The sequence below is a fragment of the Balaenoptera musculus genome, chromosome 20, assembly GCF_009873245.2.
Source record: "Balaenoptera musculus isolate JJ_BM4_2016_0621 chromosome 20, mBalMus1.pri.v3, whole genome shotgun sequence".
NCBI lineage: Eukaryota > Metazoa > Chordata > Mammalia > Artiodactyla > Balaenopteridae > Balaenoptera > Balaenoptera musculus.
Window position 1 is genome coordinate 43533294 of NC_045804.1, and position 27094 is coordinate 43560387.

A 27094-nucleotide genomic window follows, 5' to 3' on the forward strand; every position below is an offset into this window, starting at 1 on the left:
GTAACCTGAGGGCACAAAGATCTGCTTCAACTTCCACTCTCTTCCCTGGGAGCTTGCATTTATTCACAAACATCTACTGAGTTCCTGCTCTGGGGATAGAGAAGTGAAGAAAATGCTTTAATGCTTTAGCTTCTGACCTCTGGACAGACAGTAAACAGATAATCATGAATTGTGATAACAGTATGAAGAAAAGCACATGGTGCTACGTGAAGCCGCAGCAGGAGGACATAATTCATATGTAAACAAAATTACAAAAAAAATTTGTAAACAAAAGTCTTCTGAAAAAGTGACACGCTGAGACCTAAAGGGTATCCAGAAGTTTTTCAAGTTAAAGGGGGAGGAGGTATTCCAGGCAGAAGGAAAAGCATGTGTGAAGATGCTGAGGCTGTGAGAAATTTGATGTGTTCCAAGAGCCAAAAGGCTAGCGTGGTAGAAACACTGAGCAAGGGGAAGAGAGGAACGGGATGAGGCGAGGTGGGGAGGCTAGGGCTGGACGGCGGAGGGCTCTGAAAGCTGCAGCAATGAGCCTGGATTTTCTCATAAGGGTAATTAATGGGCAGCCAGCAGAGTGGCATAGTCAGATATGCCTTTTAGAGAGATCACTCTAACCCAGGATGGAGAATGGGTTGGAGGGAATAAGAGGATGGAGCTACAACTATCTTGTTCATCACTGTTACCCGAGCATTTGGCATGGTGCCTGCACAGAACTGGCACTCAGCAAATGTCTGTGGCATGAATGACTGTGACAACGAACAGAGCAAGCTATTTCAGTAACCAAGGCTTGGAGCTGAAGAAAAGTGTTCCGATTTGAGATGGTTTGTAAGTCGAGTTGATAGGACTTAGTAAAGGATGATTGAATGCAGGGGTTTGGGGAGGAGTGAAGGAGAGTCAGGCAAGATTCCCGTGTATCCGGCCGGAGCCAGCTGCACGGTTGGAAAGCACATAGTTGAATGAGATGGGTCAGACCGAAGAGGAAGTGTAGGCAGAGGGTTCACAGCCGACTACCGCATTCTCTCCCAACTACCACCACACGCGCACCTGAGGAGCACCGGGCACAAGAGCCGGACTGAGCTCCCTGCAGATCAGGGTGGTGACGCGCTCTCCGCCCCCCGGCCCCCCGGGCTCTTCCGGACCCACGCTGGGCGCTACGAGCAGGCTCCATCCGTGGGGTGTGGGGAAAATTAGGAAGACCTGGGTGATGGAGCTGGCTGTCTTCACTACGTAAACTCCTTGAACTTATCTGAGCCTCTGTTTCCTCCTAAGGTGGTTGCGAGCATCAGCGCGTAAAGCTCCAGGCCCTAGCCGGGGGTAAAACCGCTCCCAGAGCCGAGCGGAATTCCCACGTTTCTTTCACCCTGGGAAAGCTTTTCCTCGGGCCGCGGGCCTGTCAGGCTCATCTCGGCCCGGGCCCGCCCACGTCCCCCGACCCGGAGTTCATGGCTTACCTGTCTGCCCCACAGCGGCGGCGGCGGCTGCGACCCAGGCTGACGTCGGCAGGCAGCTTCTCTCCGGTCAGTGGCAGCCGGCGTCCTGCCCGCCAGTCTCAGCAGCGGCCACGGCAGGACCTGTTTACGCCTAACATCACTTCCCGACCTCGTAAGCCCGTACACCCGCAGAGCCTGCTGGGAAACAGAGGCCTGAGAGGAGAGACGGCTGCCTACAAGACCCAGAGGCCTTTGCGCCGGAAAGGCTGCCGGAAGTAGCTGTGCGCTCACCGCGGGATTCTCTCAGGGGCTCCTCCCTCCGCCCTGATTGGGTGCTGGGCCTGCCCCGTCTTATAGTCTCAGGCTCCCGCTGGCTTGGGGCGGAGTCAGCGGGTAGAGGATGGGAGTTTAAGGCCCGGGATTGCTGGAGGGCAGGCGGCCACAGTCTAGGGGCGGCACGGTGTCGACTTGCAACCCAGCTGAGAGGAGAGGCGCCACCTGGGAGGGTGAGAGCCGAGCCGGCCCATGCCCTAGGGGAAGGGATGGACGGGTCCAGGGCTGAGCAAAGAAAGTCCCCCCTGGTCTTGCGGAAAAGGCGTGGGACGGCGAAGGGAGGTGGAGAGCTGAAATCCTCCCCTGGGGGTGGGTGTCAGAACCGGTCTTGGTTTCTCGATAGTAGGGAGGGGTACGGGCTGGGGAAGACTCTACACTGGCCACGGAGAGGTTGGGTCTCGATGAATTTCCCCAGACCCTTTGGATAAAGCATGAGATTTGCACCTTGGGTTTCTGCTAGATCCGCCCTTTCTAGCCAAGATCGGCTCCTCCCCTCGCCATCCCCAGTATGACGAATTTCTGGGACCTTCTTTCCTTAGGACCCCACCTTGTAACACCGCCGTGGTTGTTTGTCCTTTATTCGTCTTGGGTTGCCATTCGCTTCGCCGAGTGTGTCATGGATACGCCCCTAACATCCCCAAATATCCACACACAAAGTCCGGAAGGAAGAGCATTGAGGCTCTCAGTGGAAACTTCATTCTCACCGGAGTTACTTTCTGGGGCGTCACCTGCCACAGGATTCCTGGAACCCATTGGCCTGGGCGGAATCTGAGCGGGTGGAATCTGAGCTGACGTCATCCAGGGGCTCAAAGCAATTGCTTTGTTGGAAAAGAATAGATTAGCTTGGATTTGTCTTCGTCTTGGCAGCCGCCTAGCCTTTAGTGAGCTCCTTTTCTCTGATCCTGGGGAAATTGGGCTAGACACAAAATACATAGGGAACTTGTTAAAACCTGTTAAGGGGTGGATTTATTCCTTTGGGGTGGGCAGAGGAAGGTAAGGTGACCTCATACTATTCAAGTTTACTTACTGATTGGGCAATATGCTGGTGGGGGCTCATCTCATCCATACATGACAAGCCACCAAAGGAATTCAATATTTCACACAGCACCTGCCCTGGGCCTTCCTAGGACATTCCTCCCAGGGACCTACCTAAATCTTTTCGGGGACAATTTCAGTCTAACAAACTGACAAATACTTTTAAATGTGCATAGCATTGTGCTAAGCACTGTTTAGAGAGTGGAGCAGTAAACGTGGGAAAACCAGTGCACTTCTGGGTTACACTTAAAAGAGATAACGAGGTAAATTTCTGCAAGTTGTGATGATGAAATTAGGTCATTTCGCTTTTTTTCTGATTTCATTACCAGCACTGCAGTCCAAGCCTTCATCATCTCTTGCCTAGACTACTGCTTCCTCCGGTCTTCCCATTTGGTCTCTTGCACCCTTGTGGTCCTTTCTCTACACAGTAGCCAGAGTGATCTCAGATCATATCACTCCCCTGCTCTAAACCCTACAATCGATTCCCATTGCAATTAGTATAAAATCCAAACTCTTCAATATGATCCAGCCCCTGCCTTCCCTGAGCTTACATCCAGCCAACTTCCCCCTTCTTTCTATGCACCAGCCATCTTGGCCTTGTTTCTGTTCCTAAAATTTGTGTCTGACTGAGGAACTTTGCACTTACTCTTCCATCTGTCTGGAATGCTCTTAGAGCTCAGCTGGGAAGTCACCTTCCCAAAGAGGCTTTCCCTGGCTCCCCATCTAAATTAGTACCTCTTCCTAGACACTCTCTGTTTTATTATCTTTATTATTACGTTTCTCACCTTCTGGAATTGCCTGCTTATTTATTCATTTTCTTGTTTGTTGTCTTCCCACTAGAATGTAAGCTCTATGAGGCTGACTTGTTTGTTCTCTTCTGTATCCCCAGCACCTGGCACAAAGCAGGAGCACGATAAATGCTAACACTTATTATTTTTTTTCTTGTTAACTGACATTATCATGCTTCTTTGACCTCCTTGAAGTCAAGGACAATATCTTTTCATCTCTTTATCCCTCCTGCTTAACTTGGTAGGTACTCAATATTGTTTTATTGCCAAATGAATTAAATGAGCTGATATATATTAAATGCCTAGAATAGTACCTGGAACATAATAAACATGCAAAGAATGTTTGCTTTTTGTTTTCGTTCAGTGAATGAATTTTAGTGTTTCTTTAGAAAGCCAAAACATGTATAGAATCTAGATCATAAGGGGTGATCTGGCTTTGCCCTCCTCTGCTTTGCTTGCTTCTCCCTCCTGTAAACTCCCGTCAGTGTTTCAGTTTCCAAATCACCTAATTGTTTTTAAATTTATCATCTGGTCTTTTTTGGCCCTTTCTCCCCATTCTTGTTGGGCAGGAAGAGAGAAGGAGATAAGGCTGGACCTGTTCTCAGGAAAAAGAAGCAAAAATAGCCATCCTGTAGTTGTTCTATCCTGAAAAATGGTGACAATTTCAGGAACTTGGGACAGGGTTGATGCCAAAAAAGGGGAAGGTCAGGAAACCTTGGCTGGAGCTAGGGTAACCTCTGCCAGGAATACTGGCCGGCTTCCTCCAGCCTGGCTCAATCCATGTTCTCCTGAAGCTGCTGTTACTTGCCTTCCTGAAGCCAGTTTCTGGGTGGTGCTCAAAGGAAGCGCTGGCGCAGGCTGCTCCTGAGCCTGGAATCGTTAGAAAGGAAGTGCATCCTGTCCCTCAGACTCCTGGGAAACTCCTAGGCTGGCTGGATTCCCAGTAGGTTTGGCTGGAAATCTTGGATCCTGGGAACACTGAGAAGAAAACAACTGGAATCTGACTGGTGGATCCCCAGGGTGAGGACTTCTGCTCTGCCCAGTCTGTTCCTGGAGCTGTCTTTGATTAGCTCCAAGAGTTTACTTGGCCTCCTTGCCGCCCAGAGCTGGGCCAAGTCTCAGGGAGACTGATGAGGTAACCAGCATCGGGTTCTGGGAGGCTGTGCTCCCAGACCTGGTTCCTGGTACCATGAAGAACATCAGGAATGTCTTTTTTGCCATTGCCTAGGGCTTTAGCCTCGCCAGGGAGTCTTGGGCTCATAAGGAGAGAATGACTGGATGGTCAGTGTTTGTCTTCCTGTTCCCTCCTGGCTGAGGGCTCTCCTCTGCTGACTCCTGTCTTCTCTCCCATCTCCTGCTCACAGCGCTGAGAGTATGAGGCTCTGGCCTCCACTGGCCACTCACTCGTGACCCTTCCACCACGGCGGGGCCTTCCAAGCCAACCTCCTGCCGTGTGGTGATCTACCTGCAGCGGGAGATGTCGGGGGATACCTGTCTGTGCCCAGCGTCAGGGGCCAAGCCCAAGCTAAGCGGCTTCAAGGGAGGAGGCTTGGGCAACAAATACGTCCAGCTCAATGTGGGTGGTTCCCTGTACTACACCACCGTGCGGGCGCTAACCCGGCATGACACCATGCTCAAGGCCATGTTCAGTGGGCGCATGGAGGTGCTGACCGACAAAGAAGGTGAGGTGCTGGGGCTTGTTGGGTGGGGTGGGGAAGGAAGAAGTTCCTGAGGAAGTGATTTCAGGGCATGGCTCAAGCCTGGCAGATCTGGAATCTAGATTCATTTTCCCTGTTCACCTAGTGCAGGACTCCTTCACCTGGAGTTCTTGGTAGAGCTTCAGAATTCTTTGAAATTATACATAGAATGTTGTGTATTTACATATTTTCCAGGGAGAAGATCCATACTTTAAAAATATTCACATAGGACTAGATTCTCAAAAGAGCCATTGCCATAGTGCCTGGGCAGCGGGCCAAAGGCAAGCAGGGCCGGGTGTTTCTGTGTTGCCGGGAGGTGGGCCTGAGCACTCCTGAGCTTAGACAAATTCTGTGGGCCTCTGCAGAGCCTGGAGGGCCTGTGTCTCCCACGGTATGTGCCAGTTCTTGGCTTCAGGGAGGAGGGGTGAAAAGCAGCCAAGGACTTAACAGCTGGAGGTTCTGTTCCCGCTCCCGTCACGCAATGCTGTGGGCTCTGTGCTCCTTATCACCTACCACCAGGCTCGTCAGGTGGCCTTTGCCTGCTACCTGCTCTGAGGTACCTGGAGGCAAACAGTAACCCTCTGGGGCCTGTCTGAATCCCTAGGCTGGATCCTCATAGACCGATGTGGAAAGCACTTTGGCACCATTTTGAATTACCTCCGAGATGATACCATCATCCTCCCTCAAAACCGGCAAGAAATCAAGGAACTGATGGCTGAAGCAAAATATTACCTCATTCAGGGGCTGGTGAACATGTGCCAGACTGCCCTGCAGGTACGGAGGCAGAGTCGGGCAGGTTGATGAGGTCGGGATGGGCCCCCTCCTTCAGGGAGGTAGGGTCCAGTTCCTGGAAGGCTAGGTGGCAGGTATGATTAATGAGTCCAAACCTAGTTAGACACACCAGCTGTTGCCCAGGCCAAGCAAGCTGGCAGCCGGTCGGTTTATAAGGTGATGGACTCAGGCAGTGTGAGTAGACCGTGCTTCTAGTTTATCTGCCTAGATATCTGGATTTTAGGTTTCTGGGACTGGGGGTCTGCTTGCCAGCTGGCAGTTCCATTGCCAGGGGCCTCCTGTCTCTATCTGATGCCTCCTCAACAAGTAGGGGGTGGCCGTGGCAGAGGGGCTCTGATGGCTCCTGGGGAAAGCCTGGCTAAGCCTGGCAAACAGAAGATCTCAAAAAAAGATTCTTGGCTGTGTGTTACCCAGGACAAGAAGGACTCCTACCAGCCTGTGTGCAACGTCCCCGTCATCACATCCCTGAAGGAAGAGGAGAGGCTCATCGAATCCTCCACCAAGGTACTGGGACCTCCGAGGGATGGCCGAGGGCCGCGGGCTGGGGGGTGTCGGGCCCCTGGCCCTCACGCTCTCTTCCCTCACAGCCCGTGGTGAAGCTGCTATACAACAGAAGCAACAACAAGTACTCCTACACCAGGTAGGGGGGGCACCTGCCGAGGGGTGGGGTGCGCTGCCCAGGGAAGGGCCACAGAAGCAGCAGAGAGGGCTGAGCAGACAGAAATCGGGCAGCAGACCCAAGGGAGGCCACCTGCACGCCTGGCACAGTTGGCGTGAGTCTGGGTCTCGGGAAGAGAACAGAGTAGGAGGGAAATCAGAGCTGAGGCATTTGGAACTCGATGCGGGGCCCTGGCTGGGATGTAGACGGGACTGAACATGAAACAGCCTCTTAACGTGTGTCATGTCAGGCAGCGGGCCAGGTGTTTTCCCTGCATTCTCTGTGGGCTGGAGGAAGGCTGGGACTCCTCCTCAGGCAGCCCTCGCTCTTCATAGCTGGGCCAGTGTCCCCCTTGTCCCCCAGTGGCCTCTCAACAGGCCATAGTTAAGTATATACAGGAGGCTGCAGGCTCGGAGACCCAAACCCTCTCAGGGACTCCCCGTGGGCAGACTATTGCCAGCGTCACCCCCCACAGCCAGGGAAGGGGGGTCCTCCTGCTGAGGTGGCAGCGAGCCTCCTTCCTTCCAGCCTGGTAAGAGGAGACCTCCCTCCCTCAGTCCTCTCTGCTTTAACTTAAAACCAACTCACCTCCTTTTCCTCACAGGCCCCCAAACCCGAAGGGGGCCCCATGACCCTTTCTCTCGCTGTCCCTCTGGCATCTTGACGCTTCCTCGTTTCATGAGCACAACAGCGGAGGGGAGGAGAGATCCCGGCCAGCACCTGCCCCTGTGCTGGGAACCCCCTCACTCCCAGGCCCCCGGGCCCTCACTGGTTTTTCAGCAACTCCGATGACCACCTGCTGAAAAACATCGAGCTGTTCGACAAGCTCTCCCTGCGCTTCAACGGCCGTGTGCTCTTCATCAAGGATGTCATCGGCGACGAGATCTGCTGCTGGTCCTTCTACGGGCAGGGTCGGAAGCTGGCGGAGGTGTGCTGCACCTCCATCGTGTACGCCACCGAGAAGAAGCAGACCAAGGTATGGGGCTTCTGCCTGCGTGAGTGGGGCTGAACCTTTCGCCACCAGGCATACATTTTGCTGTCTTTCCCAAACTTGCCGTGATGGTGCTGCTCAAGGACAAAAGCCGATGCGTGGGGTTTAGGGAATGGTATAGAACTCTGCTTTGGTCCGCTGAGAGGCAGGGCTGTTGACCAGCAGGGAACAGCCTGGTGCCATGGGAAGGACTGGGTCTTTGGAGTTGGCCCAATTCAGATCTGAATTCTGGTCCCACCATTTATCAGTTTTCTGACTTTGGATAAGCCCTGTAAACCATCTGGGCCTCAGTTTCCTCATTTGAAAACCTGAGAATGATAGTGTGAATTTAACAGAGCTGTTATGAAAATGAGACAGTTCTTAGGAGAAGCAGTGCAGGGTAGTAGAAATAGCTGTTCAGATCTCCTCTGGCCCCCGCTGGTTGGGTGTTTCTGGTCAATCAGCTTAGCCTCTGCAGTGACAACGCAACGCCAGGCACATGTAAGGGATTTGATAGGAGATAGCTCACTCTCTCTCCCCCGGCTGCAAGCAGATGGTGCCTCCCTGGAGAAGAGCTGTGCACCCGCCCCCCTCCGCCAGCGTGTTTTGGAGACGGCAGAGCATTGCTGGGGTGGAAGGGCAGCTCATCTGGGGGAGAGCTGTGTGCACATGAAGGCCTCAAAGCAGCCGAGCTTTTATTTTTCGTTTACTGTGCGTCAGGCTCTCTGCTAAGCATTTTGCATCTTTCATGTAATGTTCACAACAACTCTCCTAGGTAGATGTTAACATGTGGAAACTGAAGCACAGCAAGGTTAAGTCGTGGAAACTGAAGCACAGCAAGGTTAAGTCCAAGGCCCCACAGCTAATAAATGGGGGAGCTGTATTTGTACCTAGGCCTGACCATGGAGCCAAGGCCATAGCCTCTACACACACTAGTGCACTGGTCTGGGATTGGGTGAGGCAGGGGGAGGGTGCTAGCGTTCCGCGTCTCTGTGTCCGTAGAGTCCGTCTCCTCACGCCTCCTTCAGAAGAAGACCCCCGCCCTCCCTCTTGAGATAGAAAGTCATGTCTCTTGAGAGAGTTCTGGAGGCCTTATGGAGTCAGCACAGGGCCAAGGGCCCTGACATGCTGCTCCCTCTTTGGGGTAAAACCTCATTCGGTCCTCTCGTCCCCCTTGCCCCAGGTGGAATTCCCAGAGGCCCGAATCTATGAGGAGACACTCAACGTTCTACTCTACGAGACCCCCCGAGTCCCTGACAACTCCCTATTGGAGGCCACAAGCCGGAACCGCAGCCAGGCGTCCCCCAGTGAAGACGAGGAAACCTTTGAACTGCGGGACCGTGTCCGCCGCATCCACGTCAAGCGCTATAGCACTTACGATGACCGGCAGCTCGGCCACCAGTCTGCCCATCGCGACTGACAAGACCCTCCCGGAGTCAGGGCACGAGATACCCTGTCTCCTCTCTTGTGGAACCCCGCCCCACTGGCCACCCCACACTGCTGCTGGCTTGGGTCTCTGCTCCAGCACCCAGAGGCATGACAGGCCCTGCCGGGGAGGTCAGAGGGCCTGAGCAGGGGAGGGACTGTGTTTCTTTTCCCAGCTCCCTGAGCACTTCAGGATGACTGAGCCCCAGCCCCTTTGCTCAGCATCTCCCTTTCTGCCACAGGGAGCCGCTGCTGCCCCTGGGCTGAACGGACTGACCTGCCCACCCTCCTGCCAAGAGCATTCCCCTTGGCCCTTCGTTGAGCACCCCTTTGCTCTGCTGAAGGGCTGCTTTAGGCCTCAGGGGAGGCCCATGGGAAATGGGTTCACTCTGTGGGGAAGGTGGCTTCTGGTGCTGTGGAGGCCCGATTTCTTACAGAAGGTGGGGCTTCTTTTTTCCTAAGGTGTTTAAGCACAGGCTTAATGAGTTTGGTTTTTAAAAAATAATCTAGGAAATGACTAGTTTTAAGTCTAATAATGAGGAGACTGGGTATTTCTGCTCCAGGGTTCCAAGACCCTGGGTAAAACAGAACCCTTGGCCCTTTTGATGCCTTTGGGATCTGTTTCTGTAAAGCACTTTGTACTTTTATTCAGGAGATTTGTATTCTGCCCTGACCCACGTCATCTTTCTCTGATCCTAACCCCCTTCTCCCTGTAGAATCAATCTGAGGGAGGGGAAAGAAGCAATAAAAAAAAAAACTGACCAGCTTTGGCTTTGCCAAACTGGCCAAGCAGCTGGCCCAGAGAGCGCTGAGGGGGGGAAGGATGTGTGAGTTAGGACCTATGGTCCTAATAACACCCCTGTTAAGAAAGGATACTTTACCCCTATATCTTAGGGTCACATACTGACTTCTAGAGTCTTACATGATTGCTGTCTTTGATTCTCTTGCCCTCGGCTCCAAGGCATGCTGTCCTCACTTCCTCTAAACCCAAAGAGCCATCACGGGGGCCAGGAGCTGCTTGCAGCCAGGAGCATGAGCTGCAGCAGGAAGGCTGTGGAGCCCGTGGGCACCACACCTGCCTGCCCATCAGCTGAGGACAGCAAACGCAGAGCCCCACGTTCCTGGAGGCCCTGTGCAGAGGCGGCTCTGCTTGGCCATACATCTCCCTGCCCTGCATCCATGCTATTGGTTTTGTGTCCTGGCTGGGGAATGGTGGTTCTGCCCAGTGGTGAGTCCCTGAACACAGGATAATGTGAGTAGCCTAAGAGCCTTGAAAGGTTTCTTCATTTTTCTTGTTGGGTACTTGGCTGTGGAGATACAAGCACTGGCTCTTGGGCAAGGGTGCAAGTTCCTCTTCAGGGCTTTGGTATTCATTCCCTTCTGTTTGGCTTGGCCCTTAGGAGGCTGCTTATCCGAATTCTTTTCCAAAAGAATGCCGCCAGGGAGGGAGCTGTTCAGCCAGCCTAACGAAGCAGCATAGCACTTAGCAGTACCCACTCAGTCAGGAAGGGACATAGCTTATCAAGTTCATGTCTCTTGACTACTCTTACTACAGCTAGACGGCTGCTCACGGCTGACCCCATGAGCCTATGGGCAAATGCCAGGCCAGGGTTAGCAGACACTCACAAGGACCTGAAATGACACGGTGGGGCAGGGGAAAGGTGACTTTAATCAAGCGTTTTTCACTTGTCGCAGTCTTGAACGTATAAAGACTTCCAGGTGAGGCACCTTGGTGATCAGCTACAAACGGTTCTTCCAGCCTTCACTGGAGTAACAAGATGAAGACAAATCCATTTCTTTGACCGGATTCCGGCTTTGGCTTTGTGGCTTTCCCACAGTGACTGGAATGCTTCTGCTTGAGGCCCCTGGTCTGTTTCCTCAGCTGCCTTCCTGAAGCCCTTTAATACTCAAAGTCCCAGCTCCCCACTGAGGCATTTTAATGCTTGTCCTTTGACCTCCCCAGCCCCTGTAGCCTCTCTCTACTGCTTTGACATTCAGATCCTCAGCTGTCTCAGTGGTGAGCAGTCTTTCTGGGACTCTGGGCACTTATGTCGTCCAACTGAAAATATCTCTTTGGTCTTTAAATATTGAATACTAACATTGAACTCACCGAAGTAATCTTAGCTTTTAAAATCAGACTGTGGTGTAAGGGTTTGGGGTATTTTCTTTGAGTTTTCCAGCCCCACTTAGAAAGCAGCTCTTGGCTGTGTGAATTTTTCAACTCTAAGCAGCCCAGGGGAATGTAAACAAAAAGTGTGGATGAAGGTCAAAGCTTCTTGTCAGTTTCTGAGACAACTGGAAGCCTGCTGTTAACTACACGGACCAGGATTAGGTGCTAATCAATCTGTTACCTGAGCAAGTTCTGCTTAAAGGATGGCACAGGTCCTGACATGAGAGAACTTCTTTATCATGTAACTACAATTCTTTGTTGCTCAGCGTAGGTGATGGAAAAAAAACACTAATCTCTAATAAAATTGTGTTACACTGCAGTGGTACAGAGCTGTGCTTACAGTGAGTATAGCTTGGTCAGCTCGCTGCTGTGGACATCATAATTGTATTTCTGTTCACCACCTGACCTTATGTTCTCACTGGGTCCTATGCCCCACTGCACTCAGTTGCCCTGCAACCCAGGCTCCCCCTGGTGGAGGATTAAGGACAACACTAATAAGGGTTGGAACTGAAATTTAATATTAATTCAAGAAAACGACCTCTGTAACAATCACTATAGTAGTGGGGGAGCAGGAATCCTAAGAATCAGGGCAAAAATGCAGCACATTTTATCTCTGGCTCTTGGAGATCTGTGAGAAGCTCAGAAAGTAGACTGGCTTCGTCACTGTCCATACCTAACACTCCTTGGCTGAGTTTCTGCAATTGTGATCTGGAGGCTTGACAGACCTGTGCTGGCAAGCCCATTGCTCCGGAAAACCTGACAGGCTTGCCTCACTCCTCCCCCAGGCCCACGGAGGCCAGAAACGCCAATAGTTGGCCAGCACGAAGAGCTGAGCCACTTCTTTGATCCTGACGCTGGCCTCCCGCTCTGCACTTGGCAGAGGGTAAAGAGAACAAGAGTCCAGTCCAGCCCCCGCCTCACTGGCTGAGTGACCTGGGAGACATCGGCCAACCCCCAGCCTCAGGAAGGAGACAGATACTCTAGTTGAAGGGGCAGCTTCCTGGAAGGGCAGTAAGGACAGCAACGAAGGGCCCCTGCCGGGTCAAAAAGGGAGCCTGAGACCCTGGGGGCAGAAATGGCAAGGGGGGCCAAGCGTGCACTGGTTTATTGACCAAACCTCACATTCTAAACAACTTGTGTGACAGGCTAGGAAACTCCTCCAGTTTCCTAGCCTGTATGGCGTCTGAACACAGAGAGTTCCTGATCGGAAGGTTTACTGGAACACAGCGTAGGCAGGGCTTACGGGGATGGCCACCCTTGGAGGAGTCCTACGTGGGTCTTCTGGAGAAAACAGTTATACTCCACCCGCCAAAATAAGAACCCCACAATCAAAAGGTGCAAACAATTAAGAGACCCACTATGGCCCATGACAGAGTTCTGCAGCAACTGTGGGATGTGAGCTGTTCTCTGGGGTCCGAGCCTGGGTGCTCAGGGCCTCAGCTGGCCTACCAGTGAAGGCCCGAAGGTGGTGTCTTCTCATCTTTATTGCTTTCAAGGGAGAAGGGAGGGATCCGGACATCAAAGTGGGAACCATCAGGCCTCTCGAAGCGGAATGTGCCCCTGTGAGAGAAACTGGTTTAGAGAGAGTGAGGGTTGAAGACTGGAGAGCCCAATGTCCTCAGCACCAGAACTGAGGCAGGATAAGACAGGCGTGGGCTCTCTTCTGCCTGGCTCATGCCAGGACAACACTGATCAGAGACCCAAGAGCCTATCCTGGCCCTATGTGAGAAGAAGAAATGAAGCTCTCCTGAATCTGGCCCTTAGATGCACCCTGCATAAGCTACCCAACTATACTTTCAGGTTAAGGAGTGAAACACCAGGGAAAAAACTCGACTACATGGGCAACTCAGTGCAGCATCAAAGTCACCAGACCTCTTTGACCTAAGTCCTCATTCTACAAAATCACAGGGAACTGGAAAACAGTCATAAATCAGACAAGACCCACACAGCAATGAACAGCAGATAAGACTCCACCTCAGGACTTCACTTGGTCCAGAGTTAACTGCAAGCTATAAGCTCTCACTTTTCTGACCTGCAGTGTCCGTGGACTTGAGCTGCCCCTGCCCCAGCATGTGCTTACTCACCACATGTGCCCACTGGAAGCTTGCAGGGAGACGTGGCTGCTGTACTGGAATGCGGGCTGCTCCTTGGATAACACTGGTTCCTGTGAGGGTTCAGGCAAAATAGGTCAGGCCAGACAAGCTCCCTGTACCCCGGGGCCACATGCTGACTGCCAGTCCGGGCTGGATGCCCCCTCATGCCTCCCACCATAACAGCCGACCAGCACCTTCCACAGCACAGCCATTGACCTGGGCCTTTTATTCTGACCCTGGGAAAGACAATCTCAGACTGAATGGCTGAGGTTACAGGCAGAGATGCTAAGCCCAGGATCTACTCTGTAAATACCCTGTCCAGCATCCATTCACTAAGTACCTAAGTGCCAGGAGCCACATTGTGCTCAGCAAACTTCTGCTAACTTAAGTCTGCTGGTAATCATAAAGTAATAGGTGTGATCCTAAGAAACAGAGATTTTGGTTAACTTGCCCAAAGTTATGCAGTAAATAAACAACACAGTGGGCATTTGAAAACAGACTAACTCCAAAGCCCTGTTCTTTCTATCCCACGCTGCTTCCCCAACTCCCTGCTAACATGGATAAATGCCTGTTGAATGTGGTCCTCTCTCATGACTTTATTTCTCAGGAGACTGGGTAGGGTAACACAGGAATTGCAAAATCAGATCTCTTCAAGGACCAGCAGAGGATGTACACGTGTAAAGAGGCAGAGGAAGGATGACCAGGAGTGGTGGCGGGTCCACGCCCCACCCAAGGGCATCCCAATAGATTTTTAAAAAGGCTGGCAACCACAAGCTTTGATGGCAGACTCACTTGGATTCAAACCCAGGCCCTGCGACTACTAGCTATAGGACCATGGGCTAGTTAAACAACAGTCTCAGTCTCAGTCTCTTCATCTGTGAAATGCGTTATAAGAAAACCGATCTCATGGGTGAGACTTCTCACCCCAAACAGCCCTAAGCTTTCACACACTGAGCCTCTGTCCCTAACCACAGAGGAGGAGGAAACCATGCACTAAGCTCCTAGGCCTGCTGGGCAAGACTAGAAACTGAGCATTATTGGCCCAAAGATGCTCACCCTGCCCACCACCCCTCGGCCCCGCACTGTCTCCAAGGTGCCGGATAGACTGAATATCCTCCAGTGTCGCTCCCGGAGCTGTACTACGTCACTGTCGAGGTTCTCCAAGCGGATGCAGTAACGCCACTGCGGTGGTAGGGGAGAGAGTTCACATCTGAGAAGGAACAGACCCTGGGCCAGCCCCCTTGGAATTCTAGGAGAGCAAAGGGCAACAAAGACCGACACCAGCACTGCACCGTCTCACCTCCCGCCCCCAGAGGTAAACCTGCCCACCTCCCAACCTGCGCCCACAGGTACACCTCCTGAGCTCCCCTCCTCCCGAGGGAGACACTCACCCAGTAGACGTGGGAATTCTGGGCTTCCTGGGGGAAAAAACACAAAGAATTTCAGGCCCAGAGGGCAGGAACAAGTCTATTCCAATCAACAGCTCTCCAAGGGAGTGGATGTATTCCAGGAACGTTGCAAAGACAACAAAGCCACAGGTATCTGTGGGTTGATGATGTCTCAACTATGGCCAACAAGCCCAGAGGGAGGCAGCCTCCCTTGGGTCCATCCCTGGCGCCCTTCCTCTTCATCCTATCAAGATCACGAACAGAGCTGGATGCCAACAAAAACCAGCCCTGGGGCTCTTCCCTTTCTCACCACCCTCCCTGTCTTCCCCCACATTACTGCTGGTCCAGGCTGCTGTCCTCCTCCTCGGCCTTTCCATATCCCAACCTTATTTCAATACTTGGAATGCTGTATGTTGGCCTCCCGCCACTACCATGAGCTTCTGAAAGGCAGGGGACAGGGTTTCATTTATATTTGTATCCCCAGGACCTTACGGCCAAGCAAAAAATAGCTCAATAAATGCATAAAAAGTGGGAAGATGAGCCTACACTGATTTAAACAAGTATGTGTATATTCTTCATAGACATGGCTCCCTTTGAGCTGGAAGAGAAGGAAGAGTCAGCCAGGAGGCCCCCTTCCTGGGATCTGAGAGTTTCCTCGCTCTAGGTCTTGGTGTCAGCTGTTGCCAAGAGGCTGCTCAATCCCAATCAATACACGCAGCACTTGAAAGCAGAACCACAGGCACGTGGTTTAAATTTGGAACCCACACCAGCAGTCACTGGGGACACCACACAGAACCTGGGGGCCTAGCCCTGAGGGGAGGTCCCAGGCTGGGCACATACCCTCATGCCCATGTAGAAGGGGATGACGGTGACACGGATGTTCTCGGTTGTTTCCCGGTGGACATCGGAGAGCTCCAGCCAGGGGTGATTCTTCTCTTGCCAGGCCCGTAGCGTCTCCCGAGCCACAAAAGGGGGTGCTGGGGCAAGAGATCGACTGGTTAGTCCAGGCCAGCGTCCGGGGCGTTACACCCTGCCCAACTGCTCCTCCTAGAGAACCCTTCCCAGCGGTGGCCCAGGTAAACAAGACACCCAAACATGAGCAAAAGCACAGGCTGGAAGAAAGCACAGAACTGCCTACCAAGAATAAGCCCTGAGGAGGTATGTGACGTCAGAGGAAGAGAAATGGACGGGGAGTTAGGAGCCCTGGTTTTCAGACCTCACTCTGCCACCACCTAGCAACCTTGAGTCCCTTCTCATCATCCCTGAGCCTGTTTCCATATCTGTGAGGAGGAGATAATAGCCATCTACTTGACAGGTCTAATGGGAGATTAAATAAGATTGTAGAAATAGAGCTTTGAAACTGCTTCTGGGATATTCTCTTTGAGGAAAGGGCCCTCCCACTCCACCTTCCCTCTATGATAGAGGTTACCTTTTGTCTGGTCATATAGAAGAAATCTTTCAAAGAGCTCATGCTGGATGGGAACCTGATCAGTGGAGGTGTACGGGAGGATGTCTTCATGGCTGACATAATCCAGGCCTGGCAGAGAGACAGAGACAAAGAGACAGTGAAACTCACACAGGAGGGGGGAGGAATGGGGCTGAAAAGAAACACAATTCCTGGCCTCATGGCAGGGTGGGATGACCCTGGCACCCCTGCTCTCAGCATCTATACTCCCTCCCAGCAGATTAAAGGACAGCAGAAAGGCCTCAGAATCCTCTCCCTGAGACACACCAGACCCTCCTCATCGACAGGCACCACTCAGACGCTCCTTACTCACCTGGGATGGCATAGAGGGCCCGGCTGTCATCATGGTTAGCCAAGAAAGTCACAGCTTCTGTCTGAGATCTCTGAGACTAAGGCAAGAAGCGAGTCAGAGATTTTCTCGGTCACTATCCAGTCCTGAGGACTTAGGGCCCAGTGCTGATCTGGGCCTGTTTGACCCCTCTCCTTCTCTTAGTCCCCATCACGGTTCGGGGCTTTCCCATGGAAAGGAACCCCAGGTGCAACCATCTTGCTTACTTACTATATGTGGACAGTCTCGGGCATCAATCAGCACCTGATAGTAAGTGTGAGTTTTGCCTTTCACCTCCTTCGAGCCGTGGCCGGCAGGGTTCTCTGCTCTATGCGGCAGGAGAAGAAGCCCAAGATCAACCCCAGAAAAACAGAAGCGGTGCCTGCCCCAGCTCCCTACCACCCCCTCACCTAAACAGACCGGTGCCCGAGCTGAAGGAGCTTAGCACCAGCTGGGTAGCTGTGCAGCACACCCTGGCCCAGCATTCCTCAGTCAGGGGCAAGCAACAGAGTGTGGTGTAGAGTCATCATTTGTCTTACTCTCTGGATGCCTCTTAGAAAAAAAGGGCCACGCTGAGCATATCAAACTGCTGCCTTAGTCCCTGGAGCCCAGAGCACCCCACTCTTCTCACATCCCAGGGGCTGTCTGTGATCATTTAATGGAGCTGGGCCTTTTCTTTTTTAATGTACTCTAGTGATGATAAGAGATTAAGGAAAAGATTCTAACTGAACATCAAGAAATCAGGAAGCCTGGTCCCCCAGATGCCCTCTGGGGTACTTATAATGCAAATTGAGAATGCCTTGGGAGAGCATCCTGGGGAGACCTAAAGGGACCCCCTAGCTTAAGACTGTCCCTGGCACTCAACACTTTTGTCTCCATGGGCATTAGTGCCAAGGGAGTGTTCTGGGACCGCTCCTAAGGCCCAGAAGAATGCTGTCTTCAGTGCTGGGACCCCAATTATGTATGTCTGCCATGAGTCAGGCCTCCTCCTGAGGATACTGTGAGGCACGATAGGGAAACTTACTTTTCTGGAGCTACAGAAGCCACATCCCTGTCATACAGTCTGGCCTGCCAGGGAAACAGGACAACGCCTCGGTAGCCAAAAACACTGTGAAGGAAAAGCTGGGAGAAAAGAGAGGCCTCAGTCAGTCTGCAGCCCAGCAGGTCCATCCAGGTGGGGCCCCGACCACTAAGTGGCACAGGTGGTGGCAACTCCAGCACAAGGTCTTGCTACTCTTTCCTTTGAACTCTGTGATCCACTCAGACCAACTCTGGAACATGTTTACTGCCTCTTTACCTGGCTGACTTCTACTCATCCTTTTTTTTTTTAAATTTATTTATTTTTGGCTGCATTGGGTCTTTGTTGCTGTGCACAGGCTTTGGGGGCTACTCTTCGTTGCGGTGCATGGGCTTCTCATTGCGGTGGCTTCTCTTGTTGTGGAGCACGGGCTCTACAGCGCAGGCTCAGTAGTTGTGGCTCACGGGTTCTAGAGCGCAGGATCAGTAGCTGTGGCGCACGGGCTTAGTTGCTCTGCGGCATGTGGGATCTTCCCAGGCCAGGGCTCAAACCCGTGTCTCCTGCATTGGCAGGCAGATTCTTAACCACTGCGCCACCAGGGAAGCCCCTACTCATCCTTTAGGCCATAGCTGAGGCCTCTAGGAAGCCTTCGCTCACCTCCCCTCCAGTTAGCACACTGTACAGCCGTTGACCATTTGCATATTGTAATTCCTTTCTAGACTGTCAACTCCATGAAGGCATTGCTTTCTGAGTTAACACCAATGCATAAAGCTCAGTCCATTGTAGGCACACGGAAAAAAAAAAAGTTGAATAAACAAAAAGTCCTCCTTACCTACAAGGGGCCTAAATCTATCTCAGTGGATCTGGCACAAAGCTGACATAGAAAAAGAGACTCACACCCAGAGCTTACTTCACTGCAATCAGTTCAACTATGACAAAGCATCAGAAAGCAGGTTTGCTTTTCTGAAAGCTCCCTCCACTGGCTTCCCACCAGCCACTATGTTAGATGACTCTTCAGCAACAGGACTCTCTCCTCAATACAGTCCAAACCATCTCTGTCCACACTAACTTGGAAACAGAACCCAATGACACATGAAACGTATTCAAATCCAGGAAAACAGAAAACCCGCCTTAAAAAAAAAAAACAAAAAAAAAAACCTTGATTCTGGTCTGGCACCAAACACCAAGGCAGAAAACCGTAACTTTCATTCCTGTGACCAAATCTGACCCTTTCAGAAGCAGAGCACACAGTGAAAATGAAAGATGACGCAGCCCAGCACTCACCTGCCCAGTCTCATATTTTCCGTTCTGTTTTGGCACTTCAAACACACCAACTGTCTCCAAAACTTTGCCCTCTGGCCGGTTTCTGATTAGGAAGGAAAAGAACAAGCAACTGAACAGCTAAGAAGTGAAGGATACTAATCCATCAGTAAAAGCTACTAGGATACTGAGGGGCCAGGGCAATGACAGCAGAGAAGGGTCACAGCAGTGGGGCCAGCTGAAGCAGGTAAGGGTCCTGCCAAGTCACCACTCCACAGAGATTCTGCCTTTCCTCCTTTGAGGTCCAGCCACAGATGCCTCCATAAGATCTGACTGCTCCCAGATCACTTTCTTCTCTCTTGACTCTCAGCATTCCTCATATCATGCCCTCAGACCCTGCTTAATTGTATGCCTTGCCTCCATTCCTTCCCTGACCCACCCTCCTGAACTCCCACAGCATTTTAACTGCCCTTCCCACCTTGCATTTCAGTTATTTGTGTCCCTGTCTTATCTCCATTAGAGACTGCAAGTTCTTTGGGAGCAATGCCTGTGTCTGATTAGCCTGTGCTCCCCCTCAAAGCCTAGTGTATAAACGGTGCTCAAAAAATACTTATTTTGTGTTATAATTCCATGTCCATCTCCCCCTCTAAACTGCAGTCCTCACCCCTGCACTACACCTAGTATTATTCTCTCAATCTAGTTTTTGTTCAGATTTAATCAGTTTTCACAGGAGCCTTAAATTGGAAATAGCTATCATCTCTCCCCAGTGTCCGTGTCTAATCTCACCCACTAAAAGGTCAGCTCTTACAGTGGTCTCTCCGGACAGGGCTGCTCTTTCTAGGGGTCCTTCAAAGCACTGTCTTCTTACTGTTTTGGAGGTGTGAACTTTATGCTTCCTGCCACTTGATTCACCCGCCCCAATTTGATCTGCCTGGCCCATCCCTAGAGACGCTGCTCACACCATCCCCATGGCCTCAAACCCCCTTCCCCAAGTCACATAAAGAGAAAGTGTGTCCCCAAGGTCACATTGAAACCTGGGACCCACGCAGGGCGCAGATTCGGGTCCTGTTTCCCACTTCTAACATCTTTCTGTGGGACGCCTTGGCCCAGTCACGGGCTGAGGGAAAGCCCTAAGACTTAATTCAAGGGCTGCCCAGTAACAGCGGCGCTCGGATTCCCGCATTCGGGGAAGTAAGATTCGCTCCGGGAGGGTCAGTAGTTCCCCCTCAGAGCCAGCCCTGCACAACCCAGGGCTCTGGGCCGCGCTCCCTTGTCCGCTCCTGGCACGTGGTGCGGGCAGCGCAGTCGGCTCCCGGCCGGAACCCTCTCCCGGGTCGAACTCCAATCACCCCCAGCCGGCCGGGTTCCCTGACCTCCCCTCTGGCCCGGGACACGCTCCCTGGGCTCCGGGCTCGGCCCCCGTGCTCCGTCCCTCACCGGGACGAGAGGTGCCTCCGCGTCGTCGTGGTCGCCACTGGTGGGAAGGTCCCAGCTCCACCCGCCGCACAGAGCGGCCTCGGCCCCCGGGCCCCGGTCAGCGACCGGGACCACCAGCGACTGCCCACGGTCAGGGCCCGCCGGGCCACACAACCCGCCATGTCCCGCCCGAGTACCCGCTGGGCTGCTGACACAGGGCCCGACCCGCCGCCGGGCGGCGTTCCGCCCCCGCCCCACACTGCCCCGCGCCGCTTCCCCGCCCCCTTGGCCCTCTGCCCCGCCCCGCGAGCTTCGCGCTCCTTCCGGCACAGGCGGACGGAAGTCCCGGCCCGGCGTCACCTGACCCTAAAGTGAGCTAGTCATGGCGTCTTCCTTGTTAGCTGGCGAGCGACTTGTACGCGCTTTGGGCCCCGGCGGGGAGCTGGAGCCAGAGCAGCTGCCCGGGAAGCTGCGGGCAGAGCTTGAGGCCGTGCTAGGGAAGAAGCACAAGGGCGGCGATCGCTCGGCTGGCCCCGCTCGCCTGGTTTCTTTCCGCCTGATCCGGGACCTGCATCAGTACCTGAGAGAAAGGGGTGAGCCCCAGTCTCCAGTCCAGAGTCGCCTCCTTTTTTCCAGAGTTTAGTCTCTCCTGAGGTTTTTTTTCCTACCTCTAGCATTTTTATGAGGGATTGCATTACTCCCAGCAAAGCCAATCTACTGAGGCAGGGTTGTGGTGAAGGAAAGTACAGTGTTCAATGCAGGGTGCCAAGCAAGGGAGTGGGAGACAAGCCTCAGATCCATTTCAGCTTGGTCTTTGAGTTAAGGGGTTTTCGTTTAAGGGAGAAGAACAAAGAGGCTGGGAATAATCACTGTCATGTGACATTTCCTAATTGTCGTTTTGCGAGTCAGGATGTCTCTGATTTAGGATTCTCAGGCCAGGTGGTCCATGGCTCTGGCGTCTGTTAGCTCACCTTGCCCTGGAGGAACAACCGGAGTTTGCAGGTTAATGATGATATCTATAACAGCAGTTTTAGTACATTAAAGATGTTATCAGCAATAGCAGTTTTAGTCATCTGACTCTGGTTCATTAGTATTGTTAGCAAAGGATTGAGGTTAGAGGGGACAAGAAAGGGAATAAAGTTTTGGATAGAGAGATTAATTATAAACTCAGTAAGGGAACTCAGTTTTAGGGGGACTGGGTTTCAAATCCATCACTCTCCTTCACCCATGGAATGATCATCTGGCCAACCCAAGAGTCACCTCATAAACCCTGGGGAACCCACTCCCTTCATAATTTCCATGGGAATTCTTCGTGGATGACAAAATTTACTTGTGCAGTTTCTGTTCTCTTGAGTCTCCTCTTTACTTCCAGGCCCACTTAGGCCCACCTGACCCTTGAGGAAGTCCAAGTTCTAACTCAATACCACTGCACAGGTTCAGTTTCTTTCTTTTAAGCCACATTAAAAAACATCTTAGCATAGTGAGCTTGCCCTGTTTGGGAATCTGGATTTCTTAGCAAGAGTGCCAAATCTGATGGTTTTTTGTTTGTTTTGGCTGCGCCGCTCAGCTTGTGGGATCTTAGCTCCCCAATCAGGGATTGAACCTGGGCCCTCAGCAGTGAAAGTGCGGAGTCCTAACCACTGGACCACCAGGGAATTCCCTAATGGGATTTTTTTGTTTGTTTTTGTTTTTGGATATAGGATGATGGGAAAGTGTGTTGAAAGATCTGAACTGGGAGTAGCATCTGTGTTCTAGTCCTAGCTCTGCTATTAACTCTTCTTGGAGAAGTCATTTCTCTTCCTTGGGCCTCAGTTCCCTGAACATGTAAAGGGGGGCAGTAGGATTAACTGACATGTAAGGTCTTTTGCCAGAATTAACAGCCTACCCAGAAGTGTGAAGGGTAGATTCTTCAATTATTGGAACTAAAAAGGACCTTAGAGATCACTCTAGTACAGTGTCCTGTGAGTATTTGCCACCACTACGCCTTAAACCTATTTAGGGCAAGTTCTGTTGTGGCCACAGAAATTACCTAACTTAAAGGCAGATATAAATGGCTTACATGTTATTAGCTGTGACATTGGTAGGGTAATTGAGAGCCAACAATTAAAGTCAGTATGTAGCACTAGGAGATACTTATGTGGGATTGTCCTAGTTTCTTCCCAGTTGAAAATGATCCTGGAGATGAATTGATACAGGCATGGCCATGTTTTATTTTGGTAGAAAGAACTGAAGAGCTAGACCCTTCTCTGATGTTAATCCTTCAACCTCAGCTCTATGCATCATTACGTTTGTGGAAATCTTTTCTTTCTAGGTTCCACACTATACCTTCATGAGCTCCTAGAAGGCAGTGAAATCTATCTCCCAGAGGTTGTGAAGCCTCCTCGGGTATGTAAGGGATATGTTTGTGAGAGTGGGTGTTGGTTGAGTTGGATTTACTCATGATACATCCAAATTTATGAATCAACATTTGGGCTCAAAAATTTGTCTTTTAAATCCTTGAATGCTGGGGTGGGGGAACCAGATATTGTCCTCCCAGTCTGACAGCTTGGAAAACTGAAATTAAAAAAAAAAAAGTTTCCAAAGCACTGGAGGCAGAACTGGTACGTGGGTCTTCTTAGCAGTACTTTGTCCCCTGAAAACTAGTGATTGTGACCTGCTTTCTAGCAAGCTGGGAATATCATTCTTCTCATTTGATTTTTCTGCCTCAGAACCCAGAGCTAGTTGCCCGTCTGGAGAAGATTAAGATACAGCTGGCCAATGAGGAATATAAGCGGATCACCCGCAATGTCACCTGTCAGGTAAGGGCCCACTCTTCAATACATGGACTGTGTAGCCCCTGAAAGCAGGGCCCTGCACTGGGAAGAGGTACAGATGAACGAAGCAACGTGGAAACTTGGTTTATATACTATTAAGGGACCGTAGAAGCTCTGTGCTGCGTACAAGCCAAATACAATTCCCAACTCATTTACTGAGACTCTGCACTCAGATGGTGACTGATTTTTAAAGGTTGTAGAGGGTGGGGATGAGCCTGGAGCCATTCTTCTGACAGGGCTCCCTCCTATTCTCTGTATGCTCCTGCCCCAGAGCAGGAGAGGGGTACATGGGTACTGGGAACCTATGTCTCTTCTCTGAAATGCTTGACCTGTGGTCCAGAGAAGAATCCAACTGGTCCCAGACAAAATCCATGGAGAAGGCAGAAGTAATGTGTTGGGTAATAAAGAGGGCTGAGCCCAGACTGACAAATGAATACTTGCTGGGCTGGCTCTGAGCTTCTTCCATTCTGAAATCCTTTGCTTTTTCTTTTTCCCAGGATTCAAGGCATGGTGGAACCCTCAGTGACCTGGGAAAGCAAGGTGAGGGACTAGGGAATCAGGCTGCTAAAGCCTCTCCCTGGGACCGGTCAGTCATGGCCCTCCTTCCCACTCCAGTGCTCTGGGTTTAAGCCTGAGCTATTCAGGCTTGCTGTTGGAGGGAAACCCAGCTGAGGGGGGAGGCAGCTGTGAGATAAAAGGGCCTCTTGGAGGATGCTGACCTAACGGTTTCTTCCCTGGGCTCCTCCCCAAAGTGAGGTCAGTGAAGGCTCTGGTCATCACCATCTTTAACTTCATTGTCACGGTGGCAGCTGCCTTCGTCTGCACTTACCTTGGAAGCCAGTATATCTTCACAGAAATGACCTCGGTGAGTAGGTACTGGTCAGGGCAGGGTGCCCCAGGTGGGAGTGTTAGTGGGAAAGGGAGGACGTATGTGAAAATGCCTTGAACAGGTTAGGTATTTATGTGATAAACAAGGGGGACATTAGATCTATCCAACAGTCATAGGGGTAGGTAATAACCTCAGGAGAATCCAGATCCTCTTTTCTTCACTTCCCCCCAACTTATGGGCTGGGTTGAGGTCCTCTCCATCCTTATTAGGTGCTAGAGGCTGCAGAGCTGGAAGCTGGCCTGCATCCCCTAAGCCTGGTTCTCACACTTCCCAGCAGGTACTGGCAGCATTGATCGTGGCCTCTGTGGTGGGTCTGGCTGAGCTGTACATCATGGTGCGGGTGATGGAAGGTGAGCTGGGAGAGCTGTAACCGTGCTTCATCATCAAAGTCTGGAGACTCCAGGCTCCCAGCTGCCAATCACTGATTCTCAGTCAACCCATCAGGCTCTTTGTACTCAGCTCCGGTTAGTCAGAGGGCCGAGCCAAGACCACCTGCTGTTCCTGTGCGGAGCCCCATCCTCTGTCAATTTACAGAGTGGGCAGTAGAGGAGACTCAGACAACGACTGGAAAGAACTGGTCTAGCTGTACATTCTCCTGAACCCGGTGCCCATCTGCCTTCTACAGTCCATTCTGGGCATTGCTGGGGCTGGGTTTTTTTTTTCCATTGGAAGTAAAGAGAATCCAGGCCTTTCCAGAAGTAGATCATACTGCCTTGAACTTGCCCAGGTGCAGAAATCAGTGGTCATCCTTGCTCCACACATCTTGATGCAGACCTGTAATTTAGATTAGAAGACTCCAAGAAAGCAGAAGGGATTCCCTTTCTTCAGTTTGTGCTGGAAGAGGAACCAATTAGAGGACATCAAATAAGAGAAAGCCGGGTGGTACAGGATGGTGGAATCAGAAGCAAGGCAGCTACCTTATTGGAATCTTAGTTTCTGTCTTCATCTTCTTCCTTCTGCTTGCCTTGCTCAGATTTTCTATATGCTTCTGCCCGTCTCCACCTCTCACCAGCCCTCCTTAAACCTCCCACCTTCCTATCACCCTTTGCTCTGCTTCCAAAAATGAAAACAGTTCAGATGGCAAAACAGTATGTTTGCTTTTAATTGCAAAACCCCTTGTGCTTGTTTGTATTTGTGGGGAGAGTATGCCTACTGTGAATTGTCTCAACTAATAAAGGGAGACATTCTTGGTAGACGGGACTATTTTCAGATTTAACTCTACGTATAATTATATAAATATGAGTGTACACTTTATAATATATATGATATGTGTACATATTGTTATACATAAGCCTAATGTAGGTTATTTTATGTGGATTCTTAAACATGTTTGGGTAAGTGCAAAACAATAGTATGTAAAAGTTCACAGTTGACTAATTGTTTTACATGATTGCTTTTTGTCTTCACAACAATCCTGGAGGTTGGAAAAGGAAGTGGTTTTAGGCCCCTTTTCCAGAAGGCAAAACTGAGGCTGAGGTCAAATGATCAACTTCGGTCCTTCCTCTGTTAAATGGAGCCAAAGACTCCTAGGTTGTCCTGAAGTCTCTATGTAATGTTAAACTTCTAAGAACTTAGATTAGTGGTGTATTGATAGAATCTCTATAAGACATTTAGAAATTATAGCAGCATTGTTATTTATCCAATAAATATTTATTGTATCCAGTGTATTCTTATTTCAAATCTCACGACAACACAAAAGCCCAAAGATTTCCATAGTTGTGAGAATTGGTCAGGGTCTGCTCCTAATGGTGGATTCTGTCTTTCCGTTTGTTCAGTGTATGAGCTCCCATGGTCTTTTTTTTTCCCCAGGACACTATTCTGTTCTTAGAAATTATACACTCATTGGCTCAGTAGATGTTTCCTCTACAATATTGCCAATTTCTTGAATTATAGCAAGTCAGCCTCTCAGGGCAATATTCTGCATGAGAGAGAGGGAGGGCTTAGGCCCTTCTGTTATACCTCAGATAACTTTGTTGAGAAATCTTAGGATATCTATTGTTGATTGGAAGAAATGTCAACTGTGAGAAAAGATGCAGGTGGCGTTTTACAGTGTTTCTACCAACCCAGACTGTTTAAGATTGAGCTAAAAAGCTACACCGAGTCACTCATTGCTCCTGATAAGCAAAGCCAAACCAGATTTTTAGAATTCTTGTAGACATCATCCCTTCTCAAGTGACTGGGTCTTGCAAATGGAAAGAGCTTTAACCTTCAGACCAATATCTATGCTATGTGCTTAAAAAATCTATTTGAATTATTTGCTTTGGTCTGTATTCCATTCTCCACCTTTGACAATGAATATCTCTGGGGTATATGGGCCGAGAACAGTAAGAAAAATGAGGGAAAAAGTATACAGATTTTATCCTGAAACATACAAATCAGAACAGAGAACCAGGGACTTCCCTGGTGGTGCAGTGGTTAGGAATCTGCCTCCCCTGCCAATGCAGGGGACACGGGTTCAAGCCCTGGTCTGGGAAGATCCCACATGCCACAGAGCAACTAAGCCTGTGCACCACAACTGCTGAGCCCACGTGCTTAGAGCCCGTGCTCCGCAACAAGAGAAGCCACTGCAATGAGAAACCTGCGCACCACAACGAAGAGTAGCCCCTGCTCGCCGCAACTGGAGAAAGCCGGCACATAGCAACAAAGACCTGACACAGCCAAAAATATAAATAAATAAACAACAGAGAACCACAGAATTTTTAAATGCCACAAAAACTTAGATTAATTTTCCCAACCAAGCAATTCACAAAGACACTAATATTCATGAGGATCACCTCCAAGGCCACAGAGCTTATTAGCGCCAAAACTAGAACCCCTGGCTCTTGGCTGTCATGTCACCATTCTCCACACTTAACACTATTCAGTCCCTTCCTAAAGTTAGAAAATTGGTCAAATGAAAGTACATACGAAGTACTAACATGGAGTGGGAACTCATTCTCACCATGTGCTTAATAATTGTTAGCTCTTTTTTTCTCTTCCTGACCTTCAGGAGTCCGAGGTTGAAGTATTCATTGGGTCTGATGCAGTTCCTAATTTTCTATATTCTCTCTCCTTTCTTTTACTTCATACTTAGGGTGCTCGAGGGAAGAGTGGAGAATACTGCCTATACTTTTGTGGGGTCACTATTAAGCT

General features: G+C 50.8%; 3 protein-coding genes across 5 annotated transcripts; 2 read left to right on the plus strand and 1 right to left on the minus strand.

The window, feature by feature from the left end:
- The first annotated feature begins 1800 nt into the window (after positions 1–1800).
- On the plus strand, positions 1801–9927 carry TNFAIP1 (TNF alpha induced protein 1). Its single transcript, XM_036838077.1, has 7 exons — positions 1801–1930; positions 4945–5262; positions 5882–6051; positions 6484–6573; positions 6657–6709; positions 7508–7703; positions 8881–9927. The coding sequence occupies exons 2-7, from the start codon at positions 5058–5060 to the stop codon at positions 9115–9117; spliced, it is 951 nt and encodes a 316-aa protein (XP_036693972.1). The 5' UTR covers positions 1801–1930; positions 4945–5057; the 3' UTR covers positions 9118–9927.
- A 1860-nt stretch (positions 9928–11787) lies between these two features.
- Positions 11788–20519, minus strand: POLDIP2 (DNA polymerase delta interacting protein 2). Of its 2 annotated transcripts, XM_036838075.1 has the most exons (11): positions 20282–20519; positions 18869–18950; positions 17591–17688; positions 16798–16894; positions 16552–16627; positions 16203–16310; positions 15614–15750; positions 14777–14803; positions 14442–14567; positions 13377–13456; positions 11788–12852 (listed from the first exon to the last, which is right to left on the minus strand). In XM_036838075.1, the coding sequence occupies exons 1-11, from the start codon at positions 20440–20442 to the stop codon at positions 12738–12740; spliced, it is 1107 nt and encodes a 368-aa protein (XP_036693970.1). In that variant the 5' UTR covers positions 20443–20519; the 3' UTR covers positions 11788–12737. The 2 variants fall into 2 exon arrangements, with proteins under 2 accessions (XP_036693970.1, XP_036693971.1); XM_036838076.1 differs by lacking the exon at positions 14442–14567.
- A 73-nt stretch (positions 20520–20592) lies between these two features.
- On the plus strand, positions 20593–24637 carry TMEM199 (transmembrane protein 199). Of its 2 annotated transcripts, none has more exons than XM_036838078.1 (6): positions 20593–20853; positions 22572–22645; positions 22969–23058; positions 23571–23613; positions 23826–23938; positions 24237–24637. In XM_036838078.1, the coding sequence occupies exons 1-6, from the start codon at positions 20643–20645 to the stop codon at positions 24330–24332; spliced, it is 627 nt and encodes a 208-aa protein (XP_036693973.1). In that variant the 5' UTR covers positions 20593–20642; the 3' UTR covers positions 24333–24637. The 2 variants fall into 2 exon arrangements, with proteins under 2 accessions (XP_036693973.1, XP_036693974.1); XM_036838079.1 differs by having other exon boundaries at positions 20603–20853; positions 24240–24637.
- The last annotated feature ends 2457 nt before the right edge of the window (positions 24638–27094 follow it).

What these genes read in the sequence shown, in the direction of transcription:
- TNFAIP1 (XM_036838077.1), top strand. Translation starts at nt 5,058, where the DNA reads ATGTCGGGGGATACCTGTCTGTGCCCAGCGTCAGGGGCCAAGCCCAAG. An exon ending in GGTGCTGACCGACAAAGAAG is followed by an intron (nt 5,263 to 5,881) that starts GTGAGGTGCTGG and finishes CTGAATCCCTAG; the next exon opens with GCTGGATCCTCATAGACCGA. An exon ending in CCGAGAAGAAGCAGACCAAG is followed by an intron (nt 7,704 to 8,880) that starts GTATGGGGCTTC and finishes CCCTTGCCCCAG; the next exon opens with GTGGAATTCCCAGAGGCCCG.
- POLDIP2 (XM_036838075.1), bottom strand. Translation starts at nt 20,442, where the DNA reads ATGGCGGGTTGTGTGGCCCGGCGGGCCCTGACCGTGGGCAGTCGCTGG. An exon ending in CCCGAGACTGTCCACATATA is followed by an intron (nt 16,628 to 16,797) that starts GTAAGTAAGCAA and finishes TTCTTGCCTTAG; the next exon opens with TCTCAGAGATCTCAGACAGA. An exon ending in TCTATATGACCAGACAAAAG is followed by an intron (nt 15,751 to 16,202) that starts GTAACCTCTATC and finishes CTCTTGCCCCAG; the next exon opens with CACCCCCTTTTGTGGCTCGG.
- TMEM199 (XM_036838078.1), top strand. Translation starts at nt 20,643, where the DNA reads ATGGCGTCTTCCTTGTTAGCTGGCGAGCGACTTGTACGCGCTTTGGGC. An exon ending in CAGTGACCTGGGAAAGCAAG is followed by an intron (nt 23,614 to 23,825) that starts GTGAGGGACTAG and finishes TCCTCCCCAAAG; the next exon opens with TGAGGTCAGTGAAGGCTCTG. An exon ending in TCTTCACAGAAATGACCTCG is followed by an intron (nt 23,939 to 24,236) that starts GTGAGTAGGTAC and finishes CACACTTCCCAG; the next exon opens with CAGGTACTGGCAGCATTGAT.